The sequence below is a fragment of the Myiozetetes cayanensis genome, unplaced genomic scaffold, assembly GCF_022539395.1.
Source record: "Myiozetetes cayanensis isolate MyiCay16 unplaced genomic scaffold, myiCay2020 scf4, whole genome shotgun sequence".
NCBI classification, from domain to species: domain Eukaryota; kingdom Metazoa; phylum Chordata; class Aves; order Passeriformes; family Tyrannidae; genus Myiozetetes; species Myiozetetes cayanensis.
The window spans coordinates 36,290,914-36,304,962 of NW_026087631.1; the positions used below are offsets into that span (position 1 = coordinate 36,290,914).

General features: G+C 38.3%; 1 protein-coding gene across 5 annotated transcripts in view; it reads right to left on the minus strand.

Annotated features, from left to right (window-relative positions):
• Window positions 1-14,049, minus strand: part of NTRK2 (neurotrophic receptor tyrosine kinase 2) — a 203,105-nt gene that overhangs the window by 119,315 nt on the left and 69,741 nt on the right. For 3 of the 5 annotated variants that reach the window (XM_050329715.1, XM_050329717.1, XM_050329718.1), the window contains exon 12: window positions 6,902-6,973. The exons of the other annotated variants lie outside the window; for them this stretch is intronic. In XM_050329715.1, coding sequence (XP_050185672.1) covers window positions 6,902-6,973 — 72 coding nt within the window. The remainder of the gene's footprint in view (window positions 1-6,901; window positions 6,974-14,049) is intronic. 5 annotated transcript variants of the gene reach the window in all.

A 14,049-nucleotide genomic window follows, 5' to 3' on the forward strand; every position in this document is an offset into this window, starting at 1 on the left:
CAAAAATCAATTTACATTTTTACTCTCCTCCACTGAAGGAAATTAAGCATACATGGCATGTATCTCTGATCTTTTTAAATGAACTGTGATTTATATGGAGAAAGCTCAAACTGCTGACTGGAAGGGATGAAGGCAAAGAGAATATGCAGTTGCGTTAGCTAAAAAGGTATTCTTATCAAATTTATCAGTTTTTGGTTTCAAGTAGGAAAGAAAATGAAACCATTCATTCCTAGTTTTATTTGCTTCTTGGATCTAAGCCACTGCTTCAAAGAGCAGTGCTCGCTAATGCTATGGCAAAATGAGGACAAAATGCCACCTTATTTTTATTGGAAAGCAAGAAGAGGCTCCTGTACAGGTTTCTGGAGAATGTTTGTTGCACAAAGAAGAATAATGTCTTGCCTTCTAGAGCAATCCAGCAGAAGATGAAGTTGCCTTAAGAAATCCATACTTCTTCTTAAGTTTGCATGCACCAGATGCAATACTGACTTGTGTTTCAGGGTACAGTGACATAAATATTTAATATAATTTTTTCCTTCCTTCTAAGCATTATTTTTACCCCATGAAGTACTATACATGAAGTAACACCATATTTTTAATTTGTATAATTAAGAGTTCTAATTACAAGTATAAATATTACTTTTTTACCTAAAGACAAAAACATGGATAGAAGACAAACAAATTAACTTATTAGTGGCCAGGGATTCACTGAACATTCTGTATCTCAATTACACATCAGTGTCTCTTTTGAGACCAGATTTTCCCATAACTGAATTTACTTAGCAGTTGGAAAAACTAGAACCATAAGAGATTATATAGTCTATCCCATGAAGTTGTACGTCAAGATAAAGAGTCTTGATCCTTTTACATGTTCCAGTTGCTTACAACAGGAAGGTAGGACACAATATAATCAATATAATACTGTGTTAAACTTGGGACTATTTACAGTAACCCAAAACTAAAAAGTTTTTGTTCTCCTTTCCAATTCTTCAAAATATGCAGTATATTTTAAAGATTTCCACTATCACTATCTCTTCCTCTAATGTTTAAATTTATGCTCCATAATTTGTCATTTTATGGATGCTGCCACCTGTATGAGATTTCCAAATAGGCTTAATAAATTTGGAGTCATCAGCATCAGTGTTGCAGGTAATACTCAATCTATTTAATGGTTTGTTTCATTGATCTACACGTTTATCAAATAAGAATAGGGGTTGAAGAGAATGATACATACTTTAGTACAGAACCCTATAAAGCTGTTCTCACTGTGAAGTAGGTTAGAACTAAGAGATGCCAAAACTCAACCTTTTTACTCAGCGTTTTAGAGGCAAAAAACATTTTGGGATAACAGTCCTCTACACTGCTACCAAGGATCTTTAATATCTTAAGGATATTTAATATCTTAATCTGTTTTTCCTTAGTTTGATTTGGAGTTTTATTTCCCAGTATGATATACTGGAAGACATGCTCATTTTCCAAGCAGGCAGCAGAAAACAAAACATTTGTGTTTTGCACTCTTAAGGACAAGATATTCTATCTTTCTCAATGAGAGTCATTATCCTCATATCTTCAAACACACTATCCAAAATAAGTTTCCTTTTACAGCACTGAGGCTGCTGATATAGTTGTTTTGCTTCCTATTGATTACTGAGAGGACATTAAGAGCTGAAGCTCGAACCATCAGTGCACAGAGACAGTACATATATTTTGGACAGCTTCTAATTCAGGAACAGATTAAAGTAAAAAAGTGAGAGTGTGAATAAGCAACTGTTCAGAAACTCTAACAGAACCCTGTATTAACAGCATCTCCCGACAGAACCACAGCAAATGTGCACTAATAGAAACCCAGTTGACAGGAAAGAGTGTGGCAATTACTATCTGCATACACATTTTAAAACATGGACGGCTGCGGGTTACTTTACATTTCATTTGCATGAAACACTGTATGCCCAAGAGATCAATCAATAGATCAACGGATGCTTTCTCAAAGCTTTCTGCAAGTACTTGAAAAGTCAAAGCTGTTAGGAAAGAACAGTTTATGACATCCCCAGGATTTGTGTTTAATACACTCATTGGTATGCATGTAAAATACAGAAACCCTACTAAATAGATACAGTTTTGACAAGTGTCACTTTACAGCCACAAGAAAGAAAATCAAAACACATGAAAGGACAGAATAATTACGTCTTGATCCTTTGAAAAACAAAACCACTGTCAACTTTGAAACCATTCTGTCTCTACCCAAATATTGAAGACAACTCTAACATCACGTTAGCTTGCATAATTCCAAGGATCTATACATATTCTATATTTTCAATACATGACCTTTTGACAGGACCTGACAAGCCACTTTTTATATACAAATTAGGGAAATAATGTCGCTCATTACAGTACGATGTGAGTTATGAAATTCATCATATATATTCACATATACTCAATTATAATGGGATTATTTTGCTTACTGTTGCCTTACAATAATATTAACACCTTTGATCAGCTACAGTTCTCATTGTTGTTACTAGGCAATTCTCCAGCCTCCTTCCTATGGCACTTTATCTTGAGTCTGTGAAATCTGAATACTTCTTGCAGGATGCATCTCATAATCACTCAGTGACTCTAGTAAAACAACTGTGAGATTTTTTTACTTCATTGATCTCAACTGCCTTCCTTTAAAGTCACTACTAATCAAGCACTTCCATGTGGCAATTAAAGACCTTCCTTAAAAAAAGTGATCTGCACATAGTCAATGATGAAGATAATGGAATGATAGCAAGCAACCAAGAGCCAAATTCCAGCTAGTCCCATTAATGTTATGCTCCATGAAGACTACATTTCTGTACATCTCTTCTTCCTCCCTCCTCAGCAGACTTTACGGTCCAGGAGCAGAGATCAGGGCCACATTTTTATACAATCTTGGCTCGATTATTTCACCCCAAAAATTCTCTCCTGATAGAAAAATTAAGACATACGTCCCATGGAGAGTCAGGCTGAGTCAGCACAGGTATATGAAGGGCAGGTTCTGCTTGACAAACCTGATCTGCTGCTATATGACACAGTGATGCACTTGGTAGATGAGGGAAGGGCTGTGGATATTGTCTGCCTGGGCTTTAGTAAAGCCTTTAACACCATCTCCCACAGCATTCTCCTTGACAAACTGGCTGCTCATGGCTTGGATGAGTGCACTGTTCATGGAGTTAAAAACTGGCTGGATGGCTGAGCCCAGAGAGTGGTGGTAAATGGAGTTACATCCAGCTGACAGCCAGTCACTAGCGGTGTTTCCCAGGAAAAAATTGAGAATACCACAAAAATGCTGCTAGTCATCTCTTACACAAACCCAGTGTCACGGAACAGGGAAGAGACAACCTTACAGCTGCCTTCCACTAAACTTTTAACTACACTCATCCTCCTCCACAACAGCACACGGGCTTTGAGGTAAGTGAACGATGAGGCACAGGACCTCATGAACCTCATGGTCTGGATTTACATTACTGAAAAATCACCTCAAAGTTTTGCACATATTTTGTAGGCAGCTTGAAGAATATACAGTCAGGTCCTGCACCTATTTCATAAAATCATAGAATCAATGAGGTTGGAAAAGACCTCCGAGATCATCAAGTCTAACCCTTGATCCCACACTGCCATGGTTATTAGACTGTGGCACTAAATGCCACAACCAGTCTCATCTTAAAAACCTCCAGGGATGGTGAATCCACCACTTCCCTGGGCAGCCCATTCTAATGCCTGATTACCCTCTCTGTAAAGAATTTCTTCCTAATACCCAACCTAGACCTCCCTTGGCACAGCTTAAGACCATGCCCTCTTGTCCTGTTGCTGGTTGCCTGGGAAAAGAAACCGACCCCCACCTGGTTACAACCTCCTCTCAGGTAGTTGTAGAGAGTGATGAGGTCTCCCCTGAGCCTCCTCCAGGCTAAACAACCCCAGCTCCCTCAGCCTCTCCTCACAGGACTTGTGCTCAAGTCCTTTCACAAGAGCCTGGTTGCTTTTCTCTGGACCTGTTCCAGCACTCAATATCCTTCCTGAACTGAGGGGCCCAGAACTTGACACAGTACTCAAGGTGTGGCCCCACCAACCAAGGCTCCAGGGACTTTTCTTTCTCCCTAGATAGTGCAGGAAGTTCGAATTCCTCTTAAAAGCAAAGGATGGAGAATATTTGTATGGAAAAAGAGTGCATGAAACATACTAAATAAAGCAATTTGAGGGTTCTAAATCACAGTTGCTGGAGCTAAAGTGAAAACCATGTGCACTTTCTCCAGTCTGGCCTTGGTTTGCTTCACTCTGTTCTCAGTTTTACATGGGCACAAAATAGATCTCCATTCAAAGGAGCATTCTCCACAGGATACACAAGGAATGGAGAAGAAAAAAGTTCTTTGGAAAATGGAAGTTCCCACTTTTTATAATTATGAATGCTATCTCTTACAACACCCTTTTGACAACAAATCACATACTATATTTAAAAGGTTAATTCCACCTAAATTACATCCAAAAATCCCCATCTGTAGACTCTGGCACTTTATAGGTGAAAGTAAACAATTTTACTAAGTGATTCTATGTAATTATAAAATTAATTAACATCAGATAAATGAGACATGAACCTATAATGGATACTACATTTAGCTGCTATAACTGCCAGAGCAGGCTATTAGCAAGTCAGTGAATAGACTGTTTCCTTATTTGAAACTGTGTTCCTGCAAGCAAAGCTCCTGGATTTCTCAACCACATCTAGCATGCAGTATGCCATATAAGCTCTATGAATTTGAGTTTCTATTCAAATACTGTCTGCTACCACTGATGCAGTAAGAACAGAAATTTCCAAGTTGCTTTAACAGAAAAAGAAATATCCTTTCCCTCTCTGTGCAAGTGAAACAAACTCCTGTCCTGGTACCCAATCAAAGAAAACCACTATATTGTCATATAACTTTGTAGGGACAAAACCAGAAAAGGAACAGTGCTATTGCTCAATTATCTCTATAGCATTGCTAGATGAGCCTTCTGAATTTCCCTCTTTCTACAGAAAGAATGGCCTTGTACCTGTATTAAGGGTAACAAAAGCTTGAAATGAATTTGAAATAAGTGATATTTCTTCTGAAAGAAGAAAGATTTATGCTTTCATTGGTGACAATTCACCCTAAAGAAATATTTAAGAAAAGCAGAGTCCTCAGTCTTTATAGTCAAATACCCTTGCCTTTCCAATCAATAAACAGACACTCCCATACACCTGACTCTTCTTTGGTCAGGCAAACAGAATGCCTACTTTTTGGGCTCCACAAACCAAACATGTCCCAGCCTGCAACTCCAGTCAGGAGTTCATGGAATTTGGCAATGCTTTGGCCATGATTCTCTCAGCATTGGCCAAGGTGATGCTCTCCACTTCAGCTACTGCTTCTGCGGAAAGAGCCAGCAACAGTGCTTACCCCTGCCTTCCTTTCATGAGATGGTGTTCCCATTTCATCCCCACCTCCCCAACCTCCTCCCAGAAACTAAACTCAAGACTTATATGGAGCAAGGCTGCTGCAAACTAGAGCTTGATTAACTCTACCATACCAGAGTAATCATGTGAATTCAGATGTGGAACAGACACACAAAAAGATCTGAGCAGTAGATAACAAGCCAAAACCTCCTTGGTGCGAATGGAATGTGTAAGCCTACTTGCTTGCACACTTGTGTGCTAACATAAAGACTTAAAGGCAAAGAGGCTCAAGGAAACATTTGTGTCAGTAAATAAAAAGACATCAGAACCCACGCATAAGCAAGGGTGTATCTTCTTTTTTCATCCACAATTATTTAATCTACATTAAAGTAAGTTGCCATTTTGGCCTAAGACAAATAGCAATTTCCTAGACAATGTTCCAGTATGTCTCAAAGAACATGCATCCGGAATTATTTTCAAGTATGTATAAGGCTATCTTATTTGAGAAATGAGGGAGAAGAGAGATTTAAGCCTATGGTCACAATCTATGCCTTTCCCTAAGGGCCGGAAAATGTGCCCCTACCCCAGCTGCTTTGATGGCATACTAGTAGCCTCAAACACTGCTGTGCTTTGCCCCAGAATTGAGGGAAAATATATAGTACATGCAAATCACACACTGTGCCTACTCTCCAGGGGGACCACTTAAGAGATAATACAGAACTGAGTTATTTCTGATTACCTGAAGTTAATTGGAAGAGGTGAGTCAGTTAGGTGAAATGCATGCTATTATTGCAACTGCTTTTATAATTTTCAAAATAATTGTACCACTATTTGTTAGTGTAGGGCCCAAAAACCTGGCTTTTGGTCAATTATAATTATTTAGGCTTGTTGCCATGAATTAGTACTGATGGAACGCAAAGCTATTTTTGTCTGAAAAACAGTATTAAAGGCACTAGAGAGCTTTTGTGATTTTACTCTTGCCTGGACTGGAAAATACAATGTCGATTGAAAACATGTTAAAAAACTTCAAAAAAACCCACAACACCCAAAATGAACACACATCTAAGATCAGTATCTAAACACAAGATTTGGGACTTCTCCCTAAGCACACAGTTGGGTTTGCTTACACCAAATGGATTCATATCAATTGCTTCACAGCATATTTGCAATGAGCAAAACGGGACAGCAAGTTACATTCTCACACGACTATTTAGGCCACCCCAAGATTCATACAGGAACCTAACATGCATCATTAATTATTCACAATTTTGACTGCATATATACCTTTTTTTAAAAAATGTATGCATTCATGTATACATACATAACAGGATACATACATCCTGGAAAAATAACTGAAAACAAATGTAGTATTTTACAATTACATCTGTTCTAAAAATAAATAATTCTGTAAATTCATTACAAATATTTAATTACAACACTCTCTACAGGTTAGTCTGAATAGCTTTATTATCTCACCTTCATTGTCGCAGTCTTGCAATGAAAGCCATATTTGATCTACCAGACCAACTCCTTTTACTTCACCATGAACTGGAATGGAATGCATTACCATTAATGCAGTTGTCAAGGGTTAGGTTTGCTATTGCCAATTCTACTTTTTTTTTATATATTTATATTTCTTCATCAATTCAAGCCTTATTTTTCATCCTACTTTGCGGAAGAGAAAACATCCATTGTGATACTTTTAGATTGTTCTCAGTTCACGTTTTTCACCCTTAGGCATCTATAACATGAGAAAGGTTGTCATTATTGATACGTTCTGGACTGGAGTCTATCAGACACAACTTGTACATGTATTTTAGAGCTATAAAAATATGTGTCACTTAAAAATATTTATGGAAAATTGTAATATGCTTTATGATACACAGTGAGGAGATATTCTTCAGTCACGGGCCAAATTCTTCTTGGTATATATTCTTGGCCTGCAAAGACAAACTTCATGTACAGAACTTCTGCACAGAAGTCAAGAGTCATACTCGTAGTCATCCTGCATGCAGGAATTTTTTGTTTGGCACTTATGGGTTATGTCTGGGACTTTTGCTTTTGTTGGGGATCATATAGAGGAAAAAATCTGATTCATTAAGAGCCAAGTCAGGAATTCATTGGGTTAAAGAATTCTCAGAAGATATAACATCAAAACAGCTTTTCAGCACCTGGCCCTACTCCTCACTCCCATTAACCTATAACCAACCTTGTGCTTTTAAGTTGTTCTGTTATGTCAGAGACCCTGGTGTTCCCTTGCTGCTTCCTGTAAGGCAACTCAGCTAAACAACAGGTTTCCACACATCCTCCTGTTCTACTCCACGGTACCTCGGCATGAGGTATCACAATAAACATAAACAAAATATTTACAAATTCAGTGCTAAGTATTCTTTGCAACATGAAAAAAATGAATTTCACATGCCAAGGCAGAAGATCTATGGCCAACAGACCTGGTTGTATGTTATGAATTCAATTATAGGGACAAACATCTAAAAAAAATATATATATATAAAAGCGAACACCAGCCAAAATTCCAAAGCTCAATTTAAATCATCTACTTAAATTATACTGCTTGAAAATTTGTGTAACTGCACATTTTATATACATGTACACATAAACTCCAACGTATTTCACATGAGTCACTGAAGAGCTTTTTCCTCAGAAATTATATTAACGTTAAAAAACAGCAACAGAAATAGATTTTCTATTACTAGCATTTTATGAACAGCATAAAATCAATAGAATATATAAAAAAATGATTTGGGCAATATTAAATATTATGTCAGGAGAATGGGCTACGTGAACCATAGACCTTCTCTGACTGATTAGGGATTATGACCAAGAGCAAATTTAGACCCATCATGTTCAACAGGCATGATTAACTATGTATGTAATATTCTACAATAAAGCTGACCTCCAGAAGCTTGCTCCTGAAATTATGATGATAACTGAATCTTTCCCTTGCAAAGACAGAAACTTAATTTTCCCCAACTGAACTCCATTTTAGAATCTTGCAAAATCAAATAACTGAGATATAACACTGTGTCACAGCTTTCCTGTCCCTAATACAACCACAGGATTATTGGGGATAGGATGGTAGAGGGAAAGCCCCTTTCATGCCTGACATGAGCACAGCACCCCTGTACTCGAATCAAGGTAGAGCCCTCTCCTATAATAATGACTTTCTGTCCAAGTACAACTGTGCTAAGAGTTATTGATGATAACCTAGATTAAAATAGTAATTAACTCCTCAAAAACACTCCTATGATGGGCAAGGGTTGTCAGAAGGACAGAAACAAAACAGCAATTGTGACCTTGAAAGAAAAGTATTGATCGGATTTTGCCTTGTGAAGGGAAGGAGGGGAAACTGAAACCAACCATCCTGAATCATTAATGAGCTCCCACAGCATGCTCCTAACTCCAGATTTTTTACATATCCAAGTGGTTTTTTCTTCAGGTTTCCTCAAAAATAGCACATTTAAAATCTATACATGAAAATAAACTACATATTCATTCAAGACAACGTGAAGTATTTCTAGGCAACAAAACAGAAGAAGAATATTCCAAATCAGAAAACCATCATTAAATATCTCATTACAGTTTACAAACATTCCCACTATGGTTGCATGGTTGTGTTTAGCCCCTTGGCTCTTACATAAACTTTATACAAAATCAAGAAAGATTATAAGACAGCGGAACATAATTCTACAAAAAAAATTTACAACCTTGGCTATAACTACTACAGCCACCTAACATCAGAGAGGACCTGTAATGATGAGCAAAAAAATAAGCTGCATACAATCCTATGCATAAACATGTGATTTCCAGGCCAAGGGCAAAAATCTCCTCTTCCATGCATGCTCCAAATATACAATCTCTGGAGTCTATCACAATGCTGATTCTGCACTGACCGGTTGCTCCTATTTCCATCAATGGTGTTTGTGGTGCTGAAAAAGCAGTAGTACAGGCTAGGGCAAAGAGGTTTGCTCTCACTGATGGCTGCACCCTATAGCACCCAAAACCATGACAGAACTAGCTGTCCTTCTAATTTTACACGGTTGATCCACAGTTTTAATCATCTGTTTCTGCATGCACAATGATTTGCACACGGTGGGTGGGAGAGGCCTCATTTCTTTTGCATTCATTATTTTAATTGTACATATTGTACACACTGAAATTCACTGTATTCATTGAAATATTCAGAGAAAGTCTGACTACTGTTTGCATTTGTTACTGTATTCTTTGATGTGTTCACATCAAATCTTGTGACCACATGTGAATAGCACAGGACAGATTAAGTAAACCTTTGTCAACAGAAGTGTCCTGCCTAGAGGCCAGGCAGAATGCCACCATACACAGCTTTGCAGAATAAACTTTCTCATCTTCCTACCTCTTTGATCCTATAGCAGCTGTGGTGCAAGCAGCACATTTCTTGGCTTTGCCTTTCTGATTTTTGGTGCCACTGGTCTGGCCTTGGTGCATCATAGTAGGAGTTTAAATATTTATTTTTTTTTATTTTTTGTTTTGTTTTCTTAAAAAGATGCACTGGAATTCATGAATATGCAGGTTCAGTGAGGAACATCATAAAAAACAAGTGACCGCAGAACACAGAATAACTAAACATTAAGACACCACTCAGAACAGAAGCACAGATTTCTTCCTCTGGTCCTACAATATTGTTTCGAAACATACATACCTTCTGGTATCAAATTCCACAGTAGCAAGCCAACCTAAAAACCACACAGTTTCACTGACTGCAAGAGCTTAATTTCAGGTTGGCAGCAACTAGAGGTAAGAGAAAAGCCAGCTTCCCAAGCTTTCACTCTGCAGTTACTGAGCTCAGGGTAGCTCCTGGCCCCAGTTATGGTGACTATACTAAGTCTGGCAACATTTGCAAAATACTTGTAAAGGATGCATTCCCAATACTGACCTCATCTAGAACAAACATTGTTGTTCTGGGAGGCATCATCTGGCCTATCTCTCACTTCCTCAGAGATCATCAGAGCTGATACTCTCCACAGCTCTCAATTCTCTCCCCTCAGGGCTTTTTCTCTTGCTTTCATTCCTTTCTTCAATCACTTTCTCACTGATTTCTTTGCTTCTCTCTAGGATATCAGAGACCATGCTTTTAAAGTCAGGTTGAGATCTTCCCCAGATAGACAAGAAATCACACTACCCCTGTTTCTGTCATTCATCCAACTGACAGATTTTAATCCCACCTTCCTCATCACAACGAACTATGCATCTTCAATCCCAGTAACTCCTATACAACTTTGGGTTCCCGTCTTAACCCCTTCCTGCTCTTCTCTTTCTACTCAGAATATAATCAATCCTTCCAGTGCAAAACTGGGAAAAGGTGTAAATTTTTTGCCTTCTTTGGCTTGCTTTCTCTTAGTTACACAACAACCTTTTCCTTTTTCCCCCATCACAGTTTAAGAAATTCCCCACCTACTTACCTTTTCTACTCTTCTCACTTGGAGCTGAAGTTCTCCTCTTCTAGTTTTCCTTACCTCTTTTTTCACTCCTCTGGCATTCTCTCCATCATTTCTCAGTTAGCCCAACTTCTCTAACAACCAGCATGTCTTTTTTTTTTTTTTTTAAGTAATCCCATCTGTCTCTCAAACTATTAACTGTATTTCTCACTGTGTTCATTGAATGAGTTGCAGGAGGTTCACCTGCTCTTGTTCTTGGACTATTAGTCTTCTGACTACAGTACCCCTGTATGCACCCAAAATCTTGCTCAGTGTAGTCTCGACCCATGGTAGTTATTTTCTACTAGTTTTATATAATCTATCATTCACCACCTGTGCTCAGTTTTGCATGACTCATGGTTCAGAGCTATTTGTACAATCCAAACTGCCACACACTGTATTTCCTCACAAAACAACCTTTGAATTCCTTGCAATCAGTTTCAAAATGAAGGAGAAAATGTAATCTTCTTCACAAAATAACAGCCAGTGATGCTAACACAAGGAATCTCCAACCAAGTGTACTACTGTTGAAGACAGATGAAACTCTACACAAAGAACTAGAAAGCATTATATTACAGAAAAGGAAAACTGAATCTGTTCACTCTGGTTGCAGTAATTATGCAAAATCACGCAAAATTTGTTTTTTATGTTTTTCCATCTTAGATCATCTTTTAGACCTATTTTGCATTATTAGTAACCCCTCTTACTGAAAATAAACAAGAGAAATGTGTCAGAACTACAATCACATTTCAAAAGGTGAATCATAAGCAATGAAGCCATGGAGTATTTAAAAAATTGACTTATTTGGTTAAGTGACTAAACTATGACTATACTGGACAACTAAAACCACTCAAAAACCACAAAGTTATGCTAAAGAAAGCAGAATGCTACTTCGAGTCATGTTTAGAAGATATTTATCTGACTATAGGTGAAAGGCTATACACCAAACCAAGAATGTGCAAGCATACGTGACCACAAACACGAATGTACGTGAACCCTTCAGTCTGTGTAAAAAGGATTAATCACTTCAGTCTACAACCTGTGTTTGTGTCTACCACTAGGCACACACAGTTTTCTTACTGGTACCAACAAAATACTTTTTGCTGTACCTGTTGTGCTTTACACATACACCAGCCAATACGGTCAACTGCATCTGGCGTGTAGCTAAGAGCACCCTCTGATATTTTTTAAACTCCCTTTTCCATAACATAGAAAGAGCTAAGACATAGAAGAATTGGTCTTGGTTCATATCTTGTCCAGAGTAGGTTCAGAAGTGACCTTATTAACTGTGGTTCTTTTCTGTTATCTTTTTTTTTAAGTCCTGCCATATTGTCTGGAAGCAGTAATACAGCAAAACACTGATCTTTCATCCCCTGCTTAAGGAGCTATTTAAGAACCACTCTAACATGCCTCACTCATCCAGAATCCAGTGTGTTACACTGCCAAGGTTAATTGAGGAGCTAAAGGCAAAAGATTAAGTTCCACCTATTCTCTGGGAGGATTTAGTTTCCCATGTCATTTTCCCAGATGCACACGGAAGCTGACACAGCCAACCGCAGGACCTCTGCCTGCTGCACTTCTCTCCCCAAAGAAATGCTAACACCCATCAATCTAAACGAGTCTGATTCCCATCTACATTCATTTACTGGTAGGATAGTATAAAGGGGCCATTGTGTAAAAAAAAAGTCTGGCTCACTGACCTTTTTTTGTATTTTATGGAGGATGCCATCACCATACCGGTATCTTTAGACACCAGTGATGCATTCTATCAGGCCAGTTCCTTCTCCCCTTTCAAAAATCCCTGCACTTAGCAAGGGTACTCCTTCAGTTTTAAACATCAAGACAACTCTTTGACTAAGTAACAATGACAGATATTGAATTCTAAAGCAGACACTGTAGCTAAGGTTGTTTTTTTTTTCTGCCTTATATTGAAGCAAAACAACCTGTTGACCAGGTTGAACTGAAAGAAAACATTTCAACTAAAGCATTTCCATAATACTGCTCACAGTCTTGACTGCATTTTCAGAATTTTAAGAGAGAAAGGTTATCACTAGCCAGCTGCAACGGAAGAACTGGAAAAAAACAGGGTGCCTAACTAGCTAACTCTGAAGTATTTAATCAAAATTTGAGTAAACTTGAAACTTAAGACAGCTGGAAGAGGCACTAGGAAACTCTCAAAAGTTCTATGCCTTGTACTTAGAAGGCAATTAATAAATTACAGAAATTAATTTAATGTGCACACAGTATTGGGAGCTCAGTGGCAGAGATCACTGTTCCAGTGTCAGCTGATGTACATAATAGTGCACATGAACATCTTTTTACTACAGGTGGTGGTCAGTGAGAACAGTGCCTAGCTCTATACTTTAATCAATCAAAGCACCTGCTTGCAGAAGTATAGCTTCTACTTAGTAAAAATGTTGTCTTGACTGCTGGGAGCAAATTAAAGTTTGTGAAAATTACCATCACTGCAGTACCTAAGCACTAAAACTCTAGGTGACATCATTGTGATTAACAGTGAATGTCTACTGTAGCATGAACATTTTTAAAAGAACACAGATGGGTCACAGTCAACTGCATAGTGACTGCAAACACAAAGAATGCATCTTCCTTTAGCACCACAAGGGCAAGACTGTCAGCCCAGAGCTGCCACAGGCAACACCTGCAGGATGGCAGAAAAAGTCTCATCCTTCTCCCTGGAATATCAACTTCTCACTATTCAAATTGGGCACACTCCAGCCTGAGCCATGCAACAGGATAGACACTTTTAGTCTCTGCAGGAACACACAGACTCCGAGCTGAGAAACTGTCTGAACACACCAAAAGGAAAAGCAGGTGTTCAAATTATCCAAGTCTCTCCATGGCCTCAGGACAGTATGGTCCAACAGCACGAAAGCATAATATCTCCTCAGTTTCTCTGCTGGTTTGCTATCATGCTTCTCTTGTAGGGCTGTGTGACCTGTAGAATATGCCGTGTCCAAGACTTGGGTATAGCCTGCTTTGCCAAGGAGTAAAAAGAATGTTTCCTCTTGTTCCTCTGCCTTCCTGCTAGACTGCTGGGGAATTGCACTTTAAACCATCCATAAGGCATTCCAAACTATTACTTTTCTAAAATAAAGCCATGTATACTTATTTTATACCCTTCTTTACCAAAAC